This window comes from Oxyura jamaicensis, chromosome 1, assembly GCF_011077185.1.
Source record: "Oxyura jamaicensis isolate SHBP4307 breed ruddy duck chromosome 1, BPBGC_Ojam_1.0, whole genome shotgun sequence".
Taxonomy (NCBI): Eukaryota; Metazoa; Chordata; class Aves; order Anseriformes; family Anatidae; genus Oxyura; species Oxyura jamaicensis.
Genome location: NC_048893.1, coordinates 47,110,826 through 47,136,157, shown reverse-complemented (window position 1 = coordinate 47,136,157; position 25,332 = coordinate 47,110,826). Strand labels below are relative to the sequence as shown.

At 40.0% G+C, this 25,332-nt stretch overlaps 1 protein-coding gene across 3 annotated transcripts in view; it reads right to left on the bottom strand.

Moving 5' to 3' along the window:
• EEA1 (early endosome antigen 1) overlaps positions 1-25,257 on the bottom strand; it is a 74,415-nt gene extending 49,158 nt beyond the window's left edge. The window contains exons 1-7 of one of the 3 annotated variants that reach the window (XM_035337262.1): positions 25,116-25,257; positions 18,165-18,257; positions 15,116-15,238; positions 5,368-5,495; positions 1,263-1,317; positions 1,065-1,130; positions 189-228 (exon numbers count right to left, since the gene is read on the bottom strand). In XM_035337262.1, the coding sequence (XP_035193153.1) occupies positions 189-228; positions 1,065-1,130; positions 1,263-1,317; positions 5,368-5,495; positions 15,116-15,238; positions 18,165-18,257; positions 25,116-25,139 (529 nt within the window). In that variant the 5' untranslated portion in view covers positions 25,140-25,257. Of the gene's footprint in view, positions 1-188; positions 229-991; positions 1,131-1,262; positions 1,318-5,367; positions 5,496-15,115; positions 15,239-18,164; positions 18,258-25,115 lie in introns of those variants that run through there. The other 2 variants (XM_035337271.1, XM_035337282.1) reach the window with 2 other exon arrangements.
• Positions 25,258-25,332: the final 75 nt, after the last annotated feature.

Genomic DNA, 25,332 nt, shown 5'->3' with positions numbered 1-25,332 from the left:
AACATTTCCCTACACTATAGCTGTCTCAAGCACTTGCTTGTGTTACTTGTTTTCAGTAATTGAACTACTTCAGCATGTTATGTCTTTAGCTTACCAAAACTGCTTATTCATCAACCCAAAGCTACAGTGAACAGAACTTTAGAAAACCCAAATCAATTCAGAAATTAATACAATAAAATGTTAGCCACCTGTAGATGTAGATGTTGTCAATCCATCAGACTTAGAATCCTTAAGAAAACAGAAGGATAAATGCTTCATTAGACAGAAGGAGTAAAAACTACTACTCCAAAAGTTCATCCCACTTTTGGAAAATACAAAAATTAAGATTTCTATGCTCATATACTGCAGTACAATTGTTTGAAATCAGGTATTTTTATATCTGGAAGACTGGAAAAGGACAAGATGATTTTCTATTTCTTGTATTGCTATCAAACTTCCAGAATTGCAAGACTGACAACCCCCTCCCCTTCCTTTCCTTAATATTGAAATCTGACCGAAAACACAGGTTACAGACACTATTAAATACATCTGAGAAGGTATTCTGTCAGAACATAATTTCTGAGATTTATAACAATCCAATATCTAAGTAGCTTATAGTTATCTAAGTAGCTTATAGTAACTGAGTTTCCTTAGGGCACAACATACTGATTTGTTTTCAATTGTTTGTTCAGTTCGTACAGACTTTCGTGAAATCACACTACTATTCTTCCCCATGCTTTTCGTTTTTACAAGAAAGACCCCATTGAATTTCTCATAACAGGTGAAACACTACATTCAATTTATTGTCTTTAATAAACTGAGTTCTGAAGAAGCCCAACAGAAAGAAAAGTCTGAACTGAACTTGTTCTAAGCAGTATGGAAGAATCATTATCTTCTCTTAGCTTTTTTCTTCATATTCATATATAGTTAACACTATGGAGAGATAACTAGCTTTATTTCCAAGAACATGTCAATATTCAATTTATGGAACTAACTAAATCAGGCCACGTGCCTTACAAAAAAGGTATTAATCTTCAATGTCAATGCTGATGATAAACCTGCTTCAAGTATTTTAAAGCAATTACTTGCTGCCGCTGCCCCTGCAATTTTTCTAGTTCTTTCTTCAACTCTTCTGAATACCACCTCTCCTCCTAGAAAGAAAAAAAAAAAAAAAAAGAAGAGATGGGGGAAAGAGAACTGTAAATTTGGTTAATTAATATAATGGAACATCTTATTTGTAATTTAAAACAGAGAAACACATGCAAGTAAAATATCTTTCCAACCTTCAGTGAAGCTTGCAAGTCTTGTACTTCTTGTCGGAGCAGTGATACTTCATCTCTGAATAAATATATCCATGGAGTGGAGAAAATTAATATGCAGCCATTATATTTTTGTCAATTATGTATAGGTTATAATGTATATTAAATAACTGCAAGACAGTTACAGACATACGCTACATAAATATAACTTACATAAATATAGTTATATTTTTTGAAATTTGGAACAAACTGAATAATAGATACTTATTAGTTCATTTTGCACATCACCCAAAAAATGCTGAAACATTCATTGGATAAGCAAAGAAATATATTTGCAAAAAATCTCATGAAAACAAAAACAAAATGCAAATCTAATTCAGTGCATCAGGGTGACCACAAGTTTGGAATTGCAAAGCTGTGCACTGGGACGTTTAACTGTTTTACATGCCTTGCCATGAAAAGGACAGGTCTGTTCTCCTTCACCTCCCATATCACATAAGGAACAATGCTGAGACAGCATGCTATTTTACTCCTTTTGAAATATGTAGTTACATAATTTTTCATTCACACAACAATTCAGATACACTCACTTAATAGTCTGAATGCCTAAAGCGATGGGATTTAAAATGCTCAGATTTAATGTTCAAGCCTCCAGCCATGCAAGAACACAAGATCCAAGGCTAAATTGTTACTAATTAATTTAGATAGCACCCTTATAAATCTCAGGTCTCCTTACAGAAGGAGATAGCTATACATACAATGATGATGTTGCATCACTGAGATATAGCCACTTCAAATGTAGATATACAGGTCATTAAAATCATGCAAACACATCTTTTCCTATTGCTTGTGCAGTGGCATCACTGAGGGGCACACAGAATAGTATGCGTGGGTGTCAATAGCAACATATTCTGTTTTACACTATACAGTTTTATTGTTCATGTGCTGCATTATCCCCTCCTCCACAGGTGTTCTTTTAAATTGTCTCATACCTTGGAGAAAAACAAAACAAAGTAAGCTATTTCTTAGCTAAACTGCGAAGGAATAGACTCAACCTACAGCTCACATTAGCAACAGGTCAGGGTCATCAAGAAGCAAGCAAAATACATTCACTGGAATTAACAAAAAAATCTAATTTTAATGGTGAAGCAAAGATGTGATATTGGGAGGATTTTTTTTTTCAGAAGATTTTCTGCTACTTACACGTTATTTGGCCTGCACGAGATAAATTGGAGATTCACAAATACAATTTTAATGAGACAGGTGTAACTGCAACTCAAAACCTATACATTGCTTGGGGGTGGAGAAGCAGGAGCAGCTTTCTCACCAGTTATTACGTAGATCAGCTAATATTCACTTGGTAGATTAGAAATGAAATGTCAGGCAGGTGAAACAGTTAACTATATTAAAGCCTGGCCTGAACACATACCAGACCTGCAAAACTAAACCACTTAATACTCTCTGTTATTTTTAAGTTTTTGAACTGTATAAAAAATAGTTTATAATATATGGGAAGAAGAAAAGGAAGAAAGGGAAAAAATACGAAACACCCCTTTACCATAGTTGCCTCAATATTCCCAACACCGTTTTGCTTGACAGTTATAAGACAAAGCCTAAATCTGGCCCAGCTGTCCACCAGAAAATGAACAGGAAAGAAGGAAAAAAGTGTAACGGATCACTCTAGAACTGTAGCTTTGTTTTTCTTACTGCCATCCAAATCCTCACCAAATCTCCCTTTCCACTAGTGCTGTTAGTTCTGTCTTCTTCTCAGCACATCTCCTGCGCCTCACCATCCAGCAAACCCCTGCCGCCTTTTCCTTATGCTCCTCTCTGTTCCCAAACGGCAACGCTGGTGCCTCCATCCAAGCTCTCAGTACCAGCGGCTTAGCTCAACTGCTCTGGGGAGTTAAATGATTTATTCTTGGCCCTAGTTACAATACTCAACTGAAGGTGGGGCAGGAGGACACACTGTAATTCATCATACCTGTCTCTCTCTCTCTTGACTAAATAAGGAACTTTGCAGACCAAACTCGGTTTTATGAATCATGTGCAGACTTTGCTGCTAGACCACTAGCAGAGCGACCCCCTGCTGCAGGTTGGAATACTTCTTTAATGCAGTATTCCGAGTATTGAAAAAACATGTTTATGTTGAATAAGAGTTTTCTCAAGCAGGCATGCAACTGAGAAACATTAAAAAATGCCACTCCAACAGGAAGAAATAGCTCATGTGTTACACAACAGCTCTCAGACTCCCTTCACTCCATCCAAGCTCCCTGACCTTGTCCACTTTTTCAATTATATGAGAGAAAACAAAACCACTTGTTCTTAAACTGTCAAGAGTCAGAAAAAAATATATATTTCACCAGCCAACATCTGGTTGACATTGGAAACTTGCAGGCATAAAAATAAATCTTTCATAAACTATATAAACAATATAGTTATGACCAATAATTCCCCCATGTGAATGCTATTATTCTACTACAAGTATTATTTTGGATCCAAGTTATATCACTTTGAAAAGATTTAAATCAAAGAAGAAATACTCATTCTTGAGTAAATGTGCACATAGGAAACCCAAAATAGCTCTGCTAGTACCATACTATTTCCTCATACATAAAGCCTGAATTTCGATTTCTTTTGTTCTCCCCAAGCTATGCAATTCCTTTTATTTCAAACTATCCTCTGCATTCTATAACTTCTTGTTGGTTTTTCATATATTTGGAGAACACCATGGATAAAAGCAATCATAAAAATAGCACCACTGAAAAAAAAAAAAAAAAAAAAAAAAGGAAATTGTACTCCCCTCAAACAGTTAGGTTGCAGCATGCTCACTTTAAAAAGCATAGCAATTTACTTTTTCAGGGAGCACAGCCAGAAACCTACAGCAAAAGAACAGAGCTCATGAGGAAGGGCCCACCCGTGCATGAAGACAAGACCTCTCTGATAATATTGACTCTAACTGGCTTGGTCTGCACTACACTACGGAGGCAAGCATCTTCACTTGAGTAATAACTGAAATATGTTGCCTTCCACACACTTTTCTCACCAAAGTACCAACCTTTTACAAGTTACATAAATGTATGTGTTTTTTTTATTGTGATTATTTATCATTTTGGGTCACGTTTCTACTAGTCATAAACGGTTTACTTCCCAGCAGCTGCAGAAGCCAGATCCATTATTAGGGGACACCTTGCAGGGTTTTAAAGTGGGTACCCCCGTTTGCTGAATGAGGCCAGTCAGCTGCTCTCTGTGACACTGCCGCATACAGACCAAAAGAGGTTGGCCAGGGGAGAAGGGGGGACCAAAGAGCAACATGGACTGTCATTTACAACCATCCACAATAAACCCCAGATAGCAAAAGGACCAGCAGGAAGCAAAATGAACCCTGTGTAAACTTTATCCATAAGAAAAAGTTTTCCATGCCAGCATGGGGGATTACTCGAACACAGGCAGACTACCAAGAGTAAGCTTCATCTCATCAGTGTCTGCTGGTCTCAAAAATAGAACAGCCCAATATGTTTCCTAGGAATATATTCAACAGCTTGCTTTTGACCAAAGAGTTAAATAAAATAAATTAGAGGAAATTTCTGCAAATGAGGATGGAGTTTCTGGAACGTGGAAGGGGACTGAATGACACAGAGACTTCTCAGATTTGAAAGTAGCTAGGCAATATGGGAAGCTATTCAGGCAAAAACTGATGTTATTTTTACCCAGTAAATACCCTAACCACTAAGGGACAAAATCAGGTTTCTCCTGTATAGTCAGGGTTGTCCTCCCCCCAAGCTCAAAAGATGAAATTTCAGCTGTATGATGCAAATAAGGATAAACCAGTATTTTTCTGCCACACTCCTAAAAATCATTCCAGTTTGTTACACTACATTCTCAGATGCATGAAAAACAGATGATTGAATTAACAATTTAAACCTAAACAACTGGTTTTCATTTATTGTCAGATTAACATCAACCAATGGAAGTTTCAAGCTGCTTTTTAATTATAGTTGGAAATAGGACACGAACATTTAAATACTTCAGTACGTAATTAAGTGTTCAAATTAATACTGCCTCCAGTGTAATTAGAAGCAGCTCAACACTGACACAAAAGCACATGCACAAATGAGTAGTGTTCCACCTTTCCGGTGACAGATGACCTTCCCCTCCACGAGTTGAATCAATGCCAGAATTATGAACCGCTTCATAGTGCTTGAACAGCTCCTCAGCTGATCCATGAGACTTCATACAGAGAGGACAGATAAAGCCCTATTATGAAAAGGAGGGAAAAAGAAAAAAAAAAAAGGAGATGAGAATGTTTTTTTTTCATCACCTGCCCAAATTTAAGTGCTTTTTATGCATCTAAAAGGTAGCAGATACAAGTGCTTCATATGTGTATGAAAAGATTCATACTATTTCTTTCCTGCTCTAATAGCACCTTTGGCAATTAAAAATTTAGAAAATGCCTAAATAATTCAGGTTCCATTATTCAGTGCTTTTCCAGTAGCATTACATACTAATAATGAGGCCTTTATTTAGAAAAATGAGAAGTTAGAAGGACTGCACTGCAACTTCCACCATATTTAGGCTACTGATTTAAGTAAAGACCATGAGATTAAGAACCACTTTTTACAGCACATACAATGAATTAGTAAGTGCAATTCAGAAAAATACTATCTCAAGGAAATCACATCTCAACAGCCTAAAGAAGCTGAAATCATCCACTTTCATTCCAAAATACCTACTACAAGCTGACCAGGGCAAAAACTTATCAGAGTAATACCGTCATTCCACCCATTAGCTCCTAAACATTTGTGGAGCATCCAGACTAGCACTTACCATAAGTCTCATCTATCTCATTTTATCTAGCAACCTTCTACACCTGCATTTAAGGGCTGGATTTTGGCTTGGTTCTTCACTCACTTGGTTATCATGCCCACTCCGAGACTAATTCTCATTTATACCACAGCCAATATACATCATGGTGACAAAACAAAGAAATTTCAGAGTGCAAGCAAACAACTTAATCCCCCGTTAAAGGCTCCTTATGATTCCAAACTGTGTAAAGAGAAACTCATGTGAGTGAAATTAAGGTCCCCTGGTTGCTAAGTCTTAAATAACCAAACATTGGCATGGATTTATTGCAAGAGAACTGTCAAGTTCAAGTATTCAAACACGGCTGAAGCTCCAGAGCAGTGAGCAGAGACTTCACAACTGCTATTATTTATTTACTGCTTCAGACGTTAATAATTAAATATAGCTGCTTGTCAAATCCAGCACATATTATTTTGAAGACCAATTTTAGCACAATTCTGTTAAAGAGAACAGTATACTCCATCCACAGACAACAAGCATTTACCTTGAACAAACATTTACTTATTTCCAGAACTGATCCACACTGTTTCACTCCGGATTAAAACAAGTAACTCACATCTAGGCATACATACCAGCACGGGTACAGAAAGATGCTTAAAGTACTAAGTTCCCAGTAACATTTATCTGATGGCAGTGAAGGTACCACAGGGAAATTCTAGGAAATTCCTGGCAAATAGCAGTGGCAGTGAACCGTAGGAGCGGTCAAAAAGAGCAAGGAATGTATTTTAACTAGCAGGTGAAAGCAGACAGACTCAAACAGTGACACTGCAACAGAATCCTTCTGGATGAAAGGCTACCAAGCGACTTTCAGCATTCAGTTTAGTCTCCCAGTGACGGGAATGCCTGCCGTTCTCAAAGAAAAGCAAACTCCTTGTTGCACAATTAAGTGCATCTGGAAAGAACGAGTGTAGAAAAATACTCTGTCCTCTCCTTCATTTTGCCCTTTATTTCTTTCCATTTAAACAGCGAGTTCATTTCTTTGTTTGGTTTGGGGGTGTTTTGTTTTGTTTTGTTTCTGTGTGGTTGGGTTTTATTCTGTGGAAAGAGGGGCCCTGGAGAAGAGGAAAGAATAGGTTATGTTCGCAATTAGCCCAAGGGGACAGCAATCAATCATTTGTCTCGTTATTAAGCAAAGCCAGCCCCAGATTTCCCAGAAAGGCAGGCAGAACTGACTGCAGCTACTGCAGGGCCGAGGGGCCAGAGGCAGAGGAAAGCTGCTGCTGTCCAGGGACCGGGCTGCGAGTGAGTGCCCCCGGGGTGGACGGGACCTCCTGCTCTGTACAGCCAGGCTTGCTGGCACCAGATAATAACAGAATCTTCTAATAACAGGAGCCACCTTCCCCTTCCATGGGCAGAGCACGTCATCCACCCCCCCTGGCCTCTCCACCAGCACTGCCGTCCCCTGGGTTGGCCTCCATTTTGAGGGCCCTGGCACTGCTGGGGTCAGCGCTGGCTACAGCTCGGCGCTGGCTAGGGCTCGCATACACAGCATTTATGCTAACACAGCATTTCTTAAAGGTGTGAATCACAAGCTCTGAGAAAGATGCTCTGAGCTGGGGTGGGCAAGACCACCAGCTCCTACCGCTGCGTGCGCCCCAGCTCCCACAGAAGAGCCTTACGCCTACATACCTGGGCCTGGATTGCTTCTTGCAGGCTGGTAATGCTGCTGAAGCCAGAGCTGACATCTAAATGTTAATTCAGTTCTCTTTACAGTAAGAAAGCCAGAATCATCAGGACCTCCCTGGGCACCCGCCAGTAACAGGCAGCAGCGTACTGCTTTCCTGGGCCTGTAACTGTTAGCCCAGGTGAGCATCTTGTCTGGGGTGGTGGGTCTCTCTTTTTCTTTTTTCTTTTTTTTTTTTCAGTGCAACCATTAAAAAAGCTCTTTCTCAGCATTGTCTTGAGATGTATCTTGAAAACATGCAAACATATACAACACTAAATTAAAAATGAATGAGTGAGAAGGAAGAGGAAGGGAAGAAAAACTGATGGTCTGAGAGGCTTAAATCTTGTAAGCATTTTTGTTAGTTTCCAGGAATTTATATCAACTTGTGAGGCCTTGTCCTGGATAAAGAGGAGATTGCACAGTTACAACCATGAGGCGTACCCTGGTCACTACAGCTGAGAGGAGGGCAGGGAGGTCTCCATTCCAGTAAGTCTACACTTGGCTTCCCTAACAGGCTCCTTTGCAGAACAAGCAAGTACCAGAGCACTGTTTTTCAGTTTGAAGAAGATAACTACCACACGTAACATGCACAATTACAGTTTTCAGAAGGTTGTATTTGCCAACAGACATTTGGTAGATTTCATTTAAAAATGCATTTACAAGTTACTTTGCATAAGGCACAGTCACGGAGAGGTAGAAGATATTTAATATTCTTCATTTAATAAAAGCAAAGATATCACTTATAACCCCGGCAGTGCTGCACCATAAGTTGTAACTCCCTAACTGATGTTTCTAATTGGGCATTACCTTTTGCTTTATGTAGGGAGAAAAGAGCCCGAAAGAAGTTAAAGGATGATTAGTTGCTTTTTATATTTATAAATAGGTAAAATGTAAATGACTTCTATCTTTGAATCCAAAATGTTTTGCAGATGCCTGTCAGTTAAGGAAGAAGAAAAATAAAACCAAAACCACCACATTCACAAACTTTCATCAGGAGAGTTCCTAGGATCACTGCAGACCTTCTGAAGCAAGACAGAGCAAGAATATTGAAAAGAGAAATCCAAACCAAAACACCATATACATGCACGAACAGTCCACTAGGAATCAGCACACAACTTAGAGCTCGAAGTAGCGTCTGACGAAGTGGTCAAGGCACTACAATGAGAACGAGGCAGGCACTCAATTTCAAATCCCAATGTTTCTGATTCAGGGGGAAAAGCTTCTCTTCCAGGCAGATGGCTCTGAGCCATGCATAGCACCAAGCACCTCCGCAGCAACTCTGTTCTCTGCAGGACAGGTCTTCCTTAGTGCAGAGTTCAAAACAGACGAGCTCATTCAGAGCAGAACAGACAAATCTATGTAGAAATTGCACAGGAAGGCGTCTTGTCTCAGCTTGGGCTATAATGCCAAATTTTACCAATAATCTTGAAATCCATGGAAGTACCAAATGCTCATTTATTTGCCTTTGTCAAGAAAGACTAATAACCAAGCCTGTAGAGGGGAAAAATAGCTACAAACATCTTCTGATGGTTAAGATTTACTTTCATACCTGATAAAGTTAAGCTTCTCTCTCCTAAAAGACATACGAGGTAAAAAAATTCTTGCAGGTAAAATTAATATTTTTATAAACCATTAATACAGCACTTCTGGGGAACTAAGCCAGAATGCTAGAAGTGACTCTGGAAGGGAACTCTTGCAACAAGAGCTGCCATATTTATTTTTATTGTACCAATATAATTTACAGGGCAATTAGGTGTTCGAAGAACTTTTGCCTCCCACACAGAAACAGCTCCCCAGAATCCACCACTGATAACTGGAGCCTAAAACAACTGCATATGTGTGCCTTAAATCTAAATTTCTACCACCTGCTCTTTTCTCCCAGAGCTTTACTGAAAGTCTTTGTAAACCTAATAAGAAATCTGTAATTAATGAGTGAAAACACAGCTAACTTTAGACTCTTTTTTCACAAATTGAAATTGGAGCTAGCTGGCAATAAGAAGCCACCTCTTCTTGAAGGGACAATCCCATGGGCAAAACCAGCTTTTACAGAACGGAATTCAGATTTGCTTAAAGAGTTGGAGTACAAGAGAGGAGGCACTTTAGGTAAGTTTGGAAGTTGCTGACATAGCTATCCCGCTTCCAATTTTCTTTAAAATTGGGATAACTTTCTCTTCTCCAACACATTGTAATACTGAAAAGGACTAAACAAATGGCTGCTGTAATTACTGCTGATCTACAGCTGTCTGTGGTAGAGAGCCATATAATAGGAATAGCACACGTGGAGCCGTATTTGTTAATGTAAACACAACTTCTGCAACATCTTGCATTTTTATCCCAGCAATTACGTCATGAGTCAAGCTTAAAGAACCAAGGAACTTTGCTATTTTCCACTGAGAAGTCAATTTTGTTCTGTAAACACTCTACTTGGAAAATATTTAAGTACCGCGGTGAACAAAAAATAAGCAATAAGAACCAAAAAAAAAAACACAGAATTGCAGTATAATTGCTACTTTTACCAATTTGGAAAAGGTGAGTGGATAGTCCACCACATATGCACTACAGAACAGCTCCGTCCAATCCAGTACATATTTTAGCATGTTTGGCATTTACATGACCAGGTTCTAGTTTACATAAATTTGAGTTTTCTGGGCTTCATCTTTGACCTGCCAGAAATACTGGACCAGCACTCAGGCCTACAGCCTATTTACAGTGAGCCACATGAACAAAAAGTGATAGCTGTGATTCAAGTCCAAAGTTGTAATACCTCCCAGTCATGATCTATGTTTGCCCACGTCTCAGAACTCAGACTTACATTAAAAACCTTCAGAACTGTATTGGTATGTCAATCTGATGCTGTGAATAATGTTATGCAGGTTTAAAACCTTTTTCAGCACATTCAAGAACCTGTTCATGTACTCAGAGGCATAAACACCTTTCTGGAGGTGATTTTAGTTTTTAAGTGGGCCAATTTTTTGGAAAGATTCCAAATTCACTATTCATGTTTTTCCACTGAAGCTGAACCTCCACAACCTTCCCTGATACCACTTAAGTGCTAAGTGAAAACACGTAACTCTAAACTAAAATTCAGATATTCTCCAGTTACACAGTGATTTAAAGGCTGAAACATTTTACAGGACAGAAGGTTAAGAACTGTGTACACTTAGGGCCAGAGGACAAAAATGCTTCAGAGCTGAAAGCTGTATCACCTAGTTTCTAGGTTTTCTTTCCTGAATACACATTGAAGCAATTAACTGAATCCTCAGGAAGTTCTCAGAGGCAATTTAAACTGCCTGCCTAGAGAGTAAGGTCAAGACCACACCTGTAATTTATTTCAGAAGTCTGACATACTGACAAAAAGTAAAAATGAAGTATTTTAAGTTAAAGCATAAATAAATAAGGTTATTCCTTTTATATATTCTTAAAAGGAAGATACAGTTGACAGATTTTTCTCCCATCTTCTACCAGAAAAAAAAATCTTTCCTGTGTTTACATACACACTAAGATGACATCTCTATCTAATCATTAGAAAAGTGGGTTAAAAGGTCACATTCCATAAAATTAAGATTGATCCATTTCAACTTTATAAGCAGATATTTAACTTTCTGATCAAAAAGAAAAAGGGTGCCTTGCTACAGTTTATTTTATAACACACTGCAGACTCAATATCTTTCCAGAAAAGAATCTGTATTCTTCTTGACATGAAAAGAAACAATCGCTAGTTCTGGTCTCTTCTGTTTTTATTGCTGTTGATGAGCAGGATTACAGTTCTGTCACAACCTATAAAACTACGATTTTGTCATGAATTAGAAATTCTAATTCAGTGGATTATCTGTTTCTTAAAAAAAAGTCGCATGAAATGGCCAAGTCAGATCAAATCAGTATCTCTGATTCCTCATTCTCTTAGTATTCTTCAGATTTTGCAGCAAATTAATGTAGTAGCACAGCTCAGCCAATTATCTTTGTTCCTGTGCAAAGCAGACAAGTACCAGCAAGGTGAAAACTGCAACCTAATTGGAGAAGCAGCTGAAAGAGCAGCCTAAGAGGATAAAGTATATCAGCATGAAAGCACTGATACAATGCTGGGGGGGGAGGGGGGGGAAGGAATGGGAAAAAAAGCAGTCTGCAACATTCCAAGGGCATCCATAAAAAAAGAATATGTAATCAATTGAGATAAGAGACAAGCAGAAAAATAACACTACGAAGAATGTGGTATTTTCAAAGACAGAAAACATATTCTTGCACAACTAGTTTTCCAATTTACATTCTAGGCAAATGAGCTATAAAAGCCTTTTCTGAAAACAGTGTCATATTTTGCTTGTATTAGCCAAGAAATGTGTATTTAGTAAGCATCTGGAAAGTCATGAAAACAACCCAAGAACAGTTAAAAGCTGCCTTAGATTTAGCTGCATTGTAGCTAAGACAATAGACATTAACAGCCAGCATATCCTAAACACTGCAGAAGTGCCACACAGTGGTTTTCTGGATGCCCCTGGAGAAACCGGGAAGTCTGAAATTAAGCTTCTCTGATTTACTGTTTAAACATCATGAACATCCAACACAGACAGTCAGGAAACGGTGGAAACAGTTTAGAAATGTATCATTCCTTTAGGAAAAAGAAAACAAAACAGAATGAACCACACGGCTTTCGTTAGTGGCTCCAGTGTATATATAAAAGTTGGGGAACAATGTCCCTGTTTGGGAACGTGGCAATGTGTTTCACTTCCGTAAGGAATTTGTTTGGCCAAGCTGACTATATATGGACAAATACACTTGCCAACCTTATGGTGCCTGTTCCTGCAGCTGCGTAGGCCTTACCTTTTAGGGTAAGGCTTCATCAGTGCTTGAGGAGTGGGGAAAAGTATTTTGCTGCTATTTTCACCAGTTATCATATGGAGCAGTCCCTAGTTTGAAAAATGAGGGCTGCACAAAGAGCTATTTAAGGGAAAGACCATAAATCACACTGCAGGTGAGCGGCGAGGATCCTTTCCTGCAGCAGGCCATCAGACACGTTCAGAAGGTCCAGGGGAGGACACCTCTGCCTGAAGAATGGCACCAACTCTCCTTTCACAGAGGATGGCGGGGAGGGAAGGGCAAGGAGAACAGAGTGGCAAGCGGCCTGCCTTACTAAAATTTTGATCAGCAGGGAGGCTGAATCAGCAAAGGATAGGTTAGCAAAGAAAGCAATAGGCAAACTTAAAAGTAAGGTACTAATTAATGATTTGGTCAACCAACTAGCAATTTTTCAGGTCACACAACGTGAGACTAAACACTGGCATTTTGATGCTTCCTGTCTCCACATTTGAGGACAATGCACTGGCAAAAATAATAATAAATCAGGAGTTTCTTCAGCACTGTTTCCAGCAAAATGTACCTGAGCTTTTCACAGTAATATCAACAAGCCACACAAAGCCATATATCAGTCTGAATAAGCCAAAGTCAGCAATGTTTCATATGTCTGATACAAAAGATGACTCTGATAGCAGATTATACTCTTCTTATAAGGCTGCCTCAGGAAAAGCAAAGATGCAATGAAGGGTGACAGCTTGGTTGTGTTCCTGTTTCAGGATCAGAATGTGCTTGTTGCAAATACAAACTATCATATTCCATCAACAAATACAAACCACCAGCTTCTCAGTAGTCAAGCATTTAAAATTTTACATTTACATTAACAAATGCCCCACTTTTTCAATGTTTCTACGAACACTGATATAATAAAGATGAAACTGATAAATAGCTTCCTATATATTAGCATTCTTTGTTTCTCACCTCTCCCAGATATGTATCAAATCTCTGAACTAATACAGCTTTAGCAACAGCAAACAGCAAGGAGTTAGAAACAACTGAATTTGCCTTTCACGTGCCACACTTAACACACAAATGTTATCAAGTTAAAAAGTTGTAATGTGACAAGTAACTGGATCTTAAAATCTTAAACACAGCCCAGATTAAATGAAAGAATGATTTCTTCAGGTAACCAAGACATCTCTAATGGCTCACATCCCATCATCTATTGATACCATTGCATCAGGAATGCCACAGTCTGTCAGTGACAGCTTATTCAACTAAGGCACAAGCATAGTGACCAGAAAATTGACCAAATAAAGGCAATGTGACCTCAGACACAGCGCTACAGACCGTCCTTGCTTCAGCAGGTGGCGGTGATGAGTTAATCAGAAGCCAGTTCCCAGTTCTACAGGCTACCAGGAAGTCCCTCTGTGCACCTGGAGAGCAGCAGCTGCCAGTTTTACCACAGCCCTTGCTCATTCTAACAGGTGACAGTTCCTCCTTTAAAAGGGATCTCAGGTGACTTTGAGATAATCTCTGTAACGAGGGCGTTCAGCATCTTTGCGAATAAAGTCCCACACTTTTAAGTCTTCCCTTTAAAAATAAAGCATAAATACTCATTAGGTTCTAGGCTGGAAAAAAAGCACTACTTAGCAAATGCATATAGCAACAAACAGAATAAAATTATCTAGCTTATACAACTAAGAGTAAATGCTGATTCCAAAACTCAGAAGTAAGATCATCAGAAGGGATGCAAAACAATTTTTATCTCCTTTCAAGCTCATTTGGTGCATGGAAAGTTGCCTGCCCTTAGAAGTCAAATCTACTCTCTGAAGGTTCCCAAGGGGGGGGAGATCAGATAGCTGAAGGCTTTAGGCTGTTATTTTACATTCTACAACCTACAACTGGAAGAATTTAGAAACACACTACTACTTACAGTCTATTAACAGAAACAGCCTTTGCATTTTGTTGGAGATATAAAACAATTCCAGTATGATGTGGGCGTTTTGTTGTTGTTGTACCTATAAGGATCTAAAAATGTTCAAGAAGAGAAGCTTCTAAACTATTTTTGAAATTCCTATCTTCACTTCCATCCTTTATGCAATGTATCTGTCTCCATCTAGAAATCTGCTTTAAAACGTTAGCTAATAAAAGCTTAAAACGTGTATTTTCACAAAGGATTTACAAGATCTAATACTATATTTATCATGAGACTGACTCTAGTATATCAAATGAAGTATATCAAATAATGCAAGCCTCATTTGCAAGAAAGCCAAGCAAAAGCTGTTTGAAAGGAACACATTAGTGAATGTGAGTCTCCCAATACTGCAAATGTTTCATGTGAGACTGAACTGTAAACCAGAGAGCTAAACATAAATGAATTCTTCTGCTGAATGTATACTTTTGAATCCTGCAAAGAGATCAAGTATTTTTCTGGGAAGAATCAAAAGAAACATACTTTAAAAAAAAAAAAAAAGCTGACATCCAAGCCATGAGAAAAGATGAATGTTCATTTAAAACAGTCCATTACCAAAGCTATTGAAACAAAATAAACAAGACCCACAGTAACAGCTGGAAGGTCACGAAGCTCCTGTCTTCCTTCTGTCCCAGTGTGTTCATTCTGGTAATGTTCAGACAGATCAGTAGGAGTTATACACACTTTCATACAGAGTGGACAGATGAAGCCCTGTGAAATGTATATTGGTCTTTAAGAAACTAATAAAAACACAAAAAGATCTGGAATCAAATGATGTTCAAATTCTTATGCTGAAAGTTTTTACAATCACTAAAAGCAAAGTCTGCAGCTACTTCCTTTTGGAAGGTTAAGTTTTGCAAACTGTATAACGATACCATGGGGGAAAAAAAAAAAAAAAAAGAATGGTTATTAAGAACATGAAAAAAAAAATCTAGAATACACTTTAAAAGCTAGTACCATGCTGCATATTAAGTGTTTTCCAGACACCCTTGGGACCCCCTTCATGTGGCAGAGGAACATGCAGTGTAACAAATCATGAATGGACCATTAAAGGCATCAGATCAGATCCATCATGCAGTTTCCCACAGGCGTTTTCAGATGCGTGACAGAAAGAGACCAGGATGGTACACCGAGACTGCAGAAATATCTCTGTAAATTAATAAGCAAATTTACAGCAGAATGAGAGGCATAGGTGCTAGTGCAACTGCGTGCCCAAGTGGCATTCCCACTTAGGGAAAAAGAAGCATCTTTTTTGGTAGAATTAAAAAAAAAAAAAAAAAGGAGGGTGGGAAGATTAAGCATACTCAACCAGGGATTCACCAAAGCCAGAAGATAAATGAGATTCTGAAGAACAGCAGCTTTAGATCCTCAACAAACATCCTTAACCACCTGGAAAAAGCTGGGTGTAGCACAACATGCTCTGGGTCTCTGTCCACACTGCTGGCTGCAGGATGCCTGCACCTTGGCAGACCACCACAGAGGCAGGCAGAACAGCCTGAATACAGCCCCTGCAGAGGTGCACGTCCACAAAGGAGGTCTGTGACAGATCTGTCTAACCACTGCAGCCATGGTATACTAACAAAAGTGTACACCACAGGTGGTCTGCAAACATGCCATATTTAACAACTCTTTACTGGAGTTGCACTGGGACCTAAGGTACAAAGAAAGAAAAGGCTCAAACTTTTACTTCTTCGATTGCACAGTGAAAAAAAAAATAACTATCCAGAGCTAATTACAGGTCCATGGGTGACGTGGACCCTACAGAAGGGACTAAAACAAGCTTTTCTCTCTTGCTGAGCAATAAGCAGTTTGAATTTAACCATCCTTCCTCACTCCTTTTGTTTTGTACTACAACTCTCAAAAGTCAGGATTGATTTCACCCAGGCTTGAAGGGAGTAGGAAGCATGAGAATCTACCCAGATTTAATGGTTATTCTCAATTTGAATCTTACAGAAATACAAATTAGAAAATCTAGTTAAGAAATTAGAATGAAAACAAGTCAACTAGATTTCTGGTTTTATGTAATACTGGAGAACCAGGTGGGATTGTAACTACACAAAGGACAGAAAACATACCGCAAAGCCTGGCTAAGGTGCTTTTGGAGAGAAAGTTCTCTGAAAGAGAACATTTTAGGCCAGCTGCACAGGAAAAGGAAGGCCAAGAGAAAGGCTCAAGTTGCATGCCAAAATGCATGAATCTCAGGAGAATAAGAAACCATCACCAGCTTCGGAATTCAGTTTCAAACAGATTTTGAAATTGTGTGCTAAAGAGAACACCCTACTTTTAACTAATGCAGCAGATGGTGGAAGTATTGACAACTAAAAAATACTTTTTAATATGTTATGTAGTATCAACCAAAAGTGACACGGCAGCCTTTGGCCTGACTTGAGTTTCAAATCAGTAGCAAGAAAAACTAATGGTGCAGTAGTGCAGCCAACACCAACACTTTTAAAGCTCGTCCTACCCCAAGATAACCCTACATTAGTACTGAGGTACCTTGTGACAGCTGTACAGTCAGTGATATTACACTCATGTTAACAGAACTGTGCAATTTTAGTCAAACTTTGGAAATAAAGTTATCTCATTGCATATTTTTATGCCATAGTTAACTATAAAAGTAATGAATTTTTGTCTGTAAATTAAGAATAATTACTTGCTTCAGGGACAGGGTGAATATGCATACAAACTAGAATTGAACTCCCAAATGCGTTACATGTATAACATGCAGCAAGAAATTAATGAACGTCTGATTATACTGACTGTAACATGGCTTTGAGAACTAAGAAATAAACAGATGCACAGATGGAAGGCAATTAGGATTTTAAACAGTACAGTGAAAAGTTATCACTTATCGTAACAGACATAGGAGTATTTGAATCATCACACACTTCATCCAGTGTAAGAAAGGGCACTTTGCTCCCTTTAATGCTGTAATAGGAGTAATTAACCTTGCACTGCATTTGTATGCCAAGCTTGATACACATTTGCAAGCCAGGTAATCAGGCTTTGTTAGCACAAAATAGCTTCAACAGCCAGGGAAGTCAGCTTGCATTTTTAAAAGTTAATATTTGACAACACTGTAAATCTAAAGACATCGTAATATTGTATTGAAGCAAGAATAACAACTTATTCTGCTGGCTAAATGTGGCATACAACACATTAAAAAATAGACAAGACTTGTAGCTTTTTGAAATGCAAACCAGACAGAAATCAACACATTTGATATTTTGCATGGAGAAGGGAATTTCCAATATATGTTACAGCTAGCACAAGCAAGGTGAAAAGGAATTACAAGTGTGTAAAAATGTTGAGCCTTGTTTTTCCAAACTCATAAAACGTTTATAAATGAGGAGTGCTAAGCTGATGTCTCCTTGCTTTTAATTTTAATAATTCATCTCTACGATTACAGGAAGGATTGCTTGTGACCATTTAGATAAATTTAATCAAAAGTCACACATCTATGTCACCTATCCTCACTTTTTATTTAAATAAAGACCTATTCTTAGGCAATGACACTTGCTAGTATTTACTTCATGCAGCTCTTACTGAGGTATGGCATCAAAAGGAATGGCCAGCAACTTCATGGACCCAAGAAACAAAGTTTACAACTCCTGTTCCACATATCAGCGCACAGTACCTCAGAGGAGCCTTCGTTGTTCACATCCACAGCATTTCCTGGTGCGGCAGATGAATCAGAATCAGAGCTCTGAGACCCAACTCTGCCCGGAGTCTGGAAGAGAAAGGGGAGGGGAAGATGAATGTCTGCTGACTGCATTTAACAAAACATGGCATGTAACTCGTGGAAAAGCCTCTCTTCTATTTACTAAAACAGAGAAGTATTTTCCCTCCACAAAAGTAATGAAATGAACAAGCTGACAAACCAATTAACTAATTTTCAGTGTAACACTTCAACAAAGCTTTTATCCAAGACTCTCAATATATCAAACAAGAAGACACCAAATGCAAAGGCCAGGATTTTAACTCACTTCCTCTTATGAACACTCAACATGAAACTAAGAATTAAGCTAAAGTCTGCCCTTACACCGCTCATTCTGATGTTAAATTAGGTCTCTCTATTGAATAGAACACCAGAAATTACAAACTAAACATTTTCAGAAGTGGCAATACCACACTGCTTTCTTGACAACTTACCTACAACCTCAAAGACAAAAAATTAAAGAAAATTAAAGAGCAAGAACCCTGCTGGTACGATAAGCAGACATGAAGGTACACTAGAGCTGTAGTCTGAAGTAGAAAAAAAAGAAAATCAAGTGTCAAGCTTACGGTTAAGTTAAACCATGTTATCAGTAAGACAACCTACAAAAATAAATTCCCATGAGTATGCTGGAAATGAAAACAACATTACTGATTGAAACCACAGACTTCGAGAAAATAAATTCCAGATAAATTTGAAATACTACTTGATTCAAAAATTGGATAGATGGACCATTGCTTATAAACCTTATTTAAATCTTCGTTTAAAATTAAATTTACCTTCTCTTAGCCACCTCCACAACTCCACTGCTTGACCAAGGAGAGAAGATTTAGCATTTGTAAAGCAAACGTTGGTAAATAACTTATCTTAATACTGATACGCAATCCTAGTTTCTATAAAGAACAGAAGTTCATTATCTAATTCCATGATGACAACTGAAAATGGGATGAAGTAATGCCACCTCAGCATTTCCAGCCCATCTGGAAATACATCCAATGTTACAAAGGAATTTCTAATTTATTGTAGGGGGATTAAAGACATAGAGTATTAAAGATTGAGATTGAAATCCACAGACAGAGGAACAGAATTTGATAAATAGTTTTAGTTTCTAAATCTTGGTGTCTCCAAAATTTTGTTTTAGGGTTTTCTTTCTTGAATACATCTTTTCAGACAAATCAGTCTGATTTACAACATACCTACAACATGAAAGCTTTTCCATACTTGGAAACTGAGGTACATTTTCCTGATGTGTTTTGTAAAGAAGGTTCTATTTTTCAGCTCTTTTAAACACTACAGCCTTGTAATCAAACATAATAAAAAGGTCAAGTTTGCTGATTAAGGACTTCATACCCAGTGAGATACTGTTAAATTTTAGAACGGCTGCATAGACTGACCAAAGGGAAGCGAGCAGGGGTGACAAAAGTGAGCCATCGGGAGCTAGTGACAGTAACAATGAGAACATCTCTCCTCATTCTGCTCTTTCCTGGAGTCATCATTGAAATGGGAGGTTCCCACTGGAGATAAGAAAAAGTTTCTTGACGGTGAGGACAAGCCTTAGTGGCCCACCCTGACCTCGCAGCCAAGCCTGCCCGCAGCAGGAGGCTGAACTGCATTTGTGAACCCATGTTGTGCGAGGATAAGAAGTCCAAAGAGGATGTATATACACGTCTACATAAAGGAACGTGAGTAAGTCAGGTGCCACAGCTTTCTCCCATAGGCATCAGAAGAGGTTTCTTATTGATAGGAATTTTTCAAAAGGCTTTAAAAATCTGAGCATGGTAAGAAGGATTTTGTATGGCATTAGCTACAAAGGATCCTCTGTCCCCCAGAAAGCTGAGAAATTGAACCCCTATCTGTCCCAGTATCTACATCCACACGTAGAAACGGGATGAGAAAGTGTCAGCATTAACAGCTAGGCACTGCTGCAATAATCCTTTACAACAAATGGAAGCCTTTAGCTCCTCTCTTCAGTTCCAAAAACTGAAGAATGTACCTTCACATACCTAGCCTCAGACAGCAGAAGAGGGACACTGAATAAAAGTTGACAGCCTGGACAATGAGAGTAACAGATGGTCTGACCGTCTATTGAGGCCGGCAGAATATCTCTCTGCTTTTGCAATACCTGACAGCACGCTTTCAGTACAGTGAATGAATCATTTCTTCCCAAAACCAAGAACCTTCCGTGACAACTAAGACAGAAGAACTACATTTTCTTCACTTTATATTGTAACTTCTTATACAACACCATAGCACGTAGTTCATCAGCTATCGCGTGCCGGAACTGTGTTTCACAATGAGATTTGCATATTAAGTTCTGCTAGTTTTAGCACCACTAATTGGAGATTATTACAACCTTCAGGATGAAGGATGTTGTATTACAGTATTATTAATACAAGGTTGATTAAAATACTTGCTTTATGAAACACCTCAGACATGCTATAATCACACTAAAAGGCACTGCATGGCTTGTCGTATTAGATGTAATATGAGAGACAGAAATTACTAAACAGTACCTAGTAAAATCCTTTTAACGCTCAAAAAAAACACAGCATGCTCATTTTAAAACAGAAAGCATGATTCAAAGCTAGATTTAGAAAGGTTAGCACACTTCTCTTGAGTGGCATGCACAAGAAAGAAGGGTGGGAAGGAAAAAGGTCATTAAGTACCATTCCACATCAGGAGAAAGGCACCACAGCACCCGTCTGATAAGTAATACAAACTGTCAAGAAAAATGTAATACAAATTTGGAAGTATGTTATGAAGACCAAGACCATAAATGCAACTAACTTATCCTTCAAAGCTGTACTGTAATTTAAACGTCCTTCAACAGACAAATAAAGAATGGGAGGATTGAAACATCAGGACTGTTTTTCCTGCTATTGAGCACCCCATGATTAAATACGTTCAGAAACATGTTTAAGCTCGGCTCCCACACCACTGCCATACCACGTTCCATCAAAAAAATAAATAACACATTGAACAACATACCAAATGGGGCACAGACTTTGTGAACTAGGGAAAGAGCCAGAACGATGCTCTCTGTTTTCAGTTACCTTTCTTATTCTTTACTTAATAAAGCTCTGGGCTATATAGGGGAGCAGAAGAATGACTTACGAATCACACAGGAAAAGTAATTTTTCACACAGGCTTCTTTGTATGTATTTTAACATAACTAACATTTGATCCCTAAAGCCATGCATAAGAGTTGAAAAACTGACGCAAAATTAGTCTCTAACCCAACACGTTTCTTTCCTAGTTGTCCAAGTTGTATTTGTTTATTTTGCGGAGAAGCATGCGTTTCTACTGAGAGCTCCATAGCTGTGGAAATGACATGCTAAACTTCATAATGTTGTTCTCTGTGTTTTCTCCATACTGCAAGCTAATATAAAGAAACATCATTAACAACAGAAAGCAAGACGAGTGCAGCTTGTTTTCTGTAAAGGAATAGAAAATTATGTAATGAATGAGTTGAGTTAATACATTAAAATGACGGAGTATAAATATGGATCTCTACCATCTCATTTTTGCACAGTCATTTATCTGTCTACAGCTACGCTCCATTCACTTGTGAAGCTCCTTCAGCAGTTTTAAATTCAGAATAAATTAAACCTTTGAAAAATATGTTAAGCCTCAAGAATGTCTTAACAAATATAGATTTACACAGTTTTTCCAACACAGGTTTAAATACTACATAAGGGTATTGCTGCCCAAACCTATTAAGGTCTTGAAGCAACTAACAATAACAAAAAGATAAGACAGGCAAAGCCTTTGGTATTCAACAACTTTCAGTGCATATTTCATCCCTCTGTTTTGCTCCTGTCTATCCTTAAAGCCATTATAGCCCAAACAAACTCAAAATATTTTTTTCTCTGTAGAAGCTTCCCAATAAAAGATCAAGTTTTTTTTTTTATTTGGATAGATTCTCCTTCGCACTTCAAAACAATGTTCTGCAGTCAACATCTTTTCAAGGCCTCCCTACGAGATTTCCAGCTCTCGTAACACTGTAAATCTAATTAAGCACACCTGATAACACCATCACTTAAAAGTAATTAGCACGCATGCCAGAATCAGAGTACACTGTGGTACAGAACAGGAGTAGTGTTTACTTCTTCGGAAGCCTGACAGCTGTTTTTCGGCTGTGTTAAAGGCAAGGACTCCCATGCTCAGGAGGCACGAAGCCTTCCCCTCACCACACCGCCTGAGCCGTCCCACGGAGCCCAGGGGAGGCACAGACCTCCCCGCCACCCTGTGCGAGGACACTGGCACGGCCACTACTCAGCAACCACCCGAGGAAACAGGCCGGCCCTGTAATTATAAACGTAACAAAGAGAATTATAGGCACCGTATGAGACACAACGCACCCCAGACACGTCGATATCTCCAGTCCTGAGGATGGAGCAAGAGAAAAGTCAACTGTACTGCGTGAGATACAGAAATGCCTGCAAAACCCACCTAGAACCTAAGCGTACCAAGTAGTGTTAGAAACAGAACAAAAGCATCCTACCACCCAAACATAGCACAGCAGCTAACACGTGCAGATAGCCTGCTAAACACGAAGAATTAAGGCAAACACTAACGTAAACAGCAGTGACACTGGCCCAACAGAGGAATACTTCACCACAAAATGAGAGCTGGGAGGACAGCTGAGAAGAAGGCCAAAGTAATTTGTTTTCCACCACCTAAAAATAAATGCACCCTCCCTATAGAAACGCTCGCCCCCATCTACGTTTTGGTATCTGGTGAACGTAAGAAGTGGGCTCTGCTTGCTGCTTCAGCGGACCAGAGGCAGAAGTCACCAGCTCCACCAGTAAATGAACTGGGAGGGGAAGCACTGGCCACACAGGGCCTTCAGAGCTGAACGTAACCAGACAGCTCTCCAGGGAATACGTGTAAGTGGGGCTGATAAAAATCAAAATATCTGGACAGGAAAGTCGTCTCTGTCAGTCATTCCACACAGATCTCTTTCAGGAAAGACTACCTTTTTCCTAGATCAGCATGACGAGCGATGTCTGAAACTGAGGAGTGACAAGAGCCTAAATGAAAGACATTTTTTTACAGTGCAAACACACAGAACAGATGGATCTTTGAGATATTACACTGAAAACAGATAAAATGTAGGAAGAGCCTGCAGGGAAATGACCTAAAAGGAGGTCCTGGTTCAAGACAACATTGAGACACTAACTTCAAAAAGAAACTGAGTGATGTTCAATGGTAACAAATACAAAATACTTTCTGGTTTAGAAATATGCCAAAGTTACAGAGGGTATTCTTCTAAAAACAAAAATTACAACTGCGGAGGAAATATAAAGGTCATCAGCCAACAGGAAGAGTGTAAAAAGAAGTATCTGACGTTTCAGCACATCAGGAACCAGAATGTCAAGTAAGTGACTGAAACTACAAACAGCATCTTTGTAGTTTTTGTCTTCCTCCTTTCCAGCCTGATGCCAGTCTCTGAACTACAAAAAGAAAAACTTAAGGGAGAAGTTTACCTGTTGCCTATAAGCCAGTAATAAACCAAAAACTCACATAAGAAACTATGTTTCAGTGACTGCAAGGATTGTTTTTTCAAGGCTTTGGTTTTTGTCTTTTAACCAGTTACATTGATGCCGCACAGGAAGGACCAAGAGGAAGGACCAAGAGGAGGGGCTTCCAAATTGCTGCCTCAGAGATGGGAAAGTTTAATACTTATTTTCTCTGTGCGCAAATTTGACAGCAACCAAAGGCTCACTTTTAGCATCAAAGCACATCAGAAGTTATTTTCCCACTTTGTCAACTGCAGACTGTGGGTCAAAAAGGTACGTATGAGGTTATGTGTACAATCACTACTTCTACTGAAAGGGCACTAGGCTTTTTATGAAAGAGGGATTTTTTTAAAAGCATAGTTATTTGCACCAATCAAAATACCTTTACAAATTTTGCCATTTCCCTATTTATTTTGGGGCAGTTTTCTCTCACCTCTGTTAGCAACTGGCTCTGCTATAATCTTGTAATTTTGGGAACCACTGGGGAATGGTTATTTGTTTAAATTTTTCAATGAAAATGGCTGTTTCTGATATCTAAAAACTTTTATACCGACTTTAGGTGTTCAGCTAAACTTTCACTTAGGGGCAAATTTCCCTTGTACCAAGGTGTTTTGTACGTCACGTAACCTTTCCTCAAAGGCCTGTTACGTCCCAGAACCAACAAACACCTGGTTAAACGCCTCCGGTATTTAATTAGATCGATATTGAACTTTCCCTGCTCGCTGGTACGTCTTCCCACCAGATTTCGGGAAGTTCCTCCTTGCAAACGCTAAGCTCCCAACACACCAAGGGCAACCTGCACCCACTGAGGCTGAAAGGAGCAGACAACTTGGGACACGTGCTTCACGCCAGGAGTCAGCGGTGTGCGCGGCGATGCACTCTCCTCCCCTCCGTAACAAAGCAGCACCCTCTCATCCCTGCAGCAGCCGAGGAAAGCACGCCAGCCTTCCCCGGCAGACGCCCGGGGAGCCTCTCGGCCCAGGGGCGCGCCGTGCGGCCAGCGGGGCTCCCCGGGAGAAGCCGGCTCCGAGGATCGCGGAGGGCGGACGGGCAGCTGCAAGATGGACGCGGGCGGCTCGGGAGCCTCCGGCGGAGCCGCGGCCTCTGCCCAGGGCCGGGCGGGGACCCCGCAGCCCCCGCCTGGCGGGCAGGCCCCGACCTGGCTCGGCTCGGCACGGGGCCGCCCCCGCGGCGCCGCCAGGCCGGCGGGAGAGGGAGCGGCGGCGGCCAAGCAGGCCGGGCCGGTGTCCCCCGCCCCGAGCCCGGCCGGCAGCAGGAAGCGGAGGAGCGGAGCGGAGCCGAGCCCAGCCGAGCCGAGCCTCTCCCCGCCTCTCCCCGCCGGGCGCCTTACCCGCTGCAGGATCCGCCTGAACATGGTGGCGGGGCCCGGGTGCCGCCGGGCGGTCGCGGTGGCGGCCACGCCGAGGGGAAGCCGCGGGGCCCCGCGCAGCGCCGCCCCCGCCCCGCAGGAGCCCGGCGCGGCCCCGAGCCCCGTGACAACGTACACGGGAAGAGAGCCGCAGCAGCCGCCGGGGCGGGACCGCGCCGCGCCGGGCAGGGCACGGCAC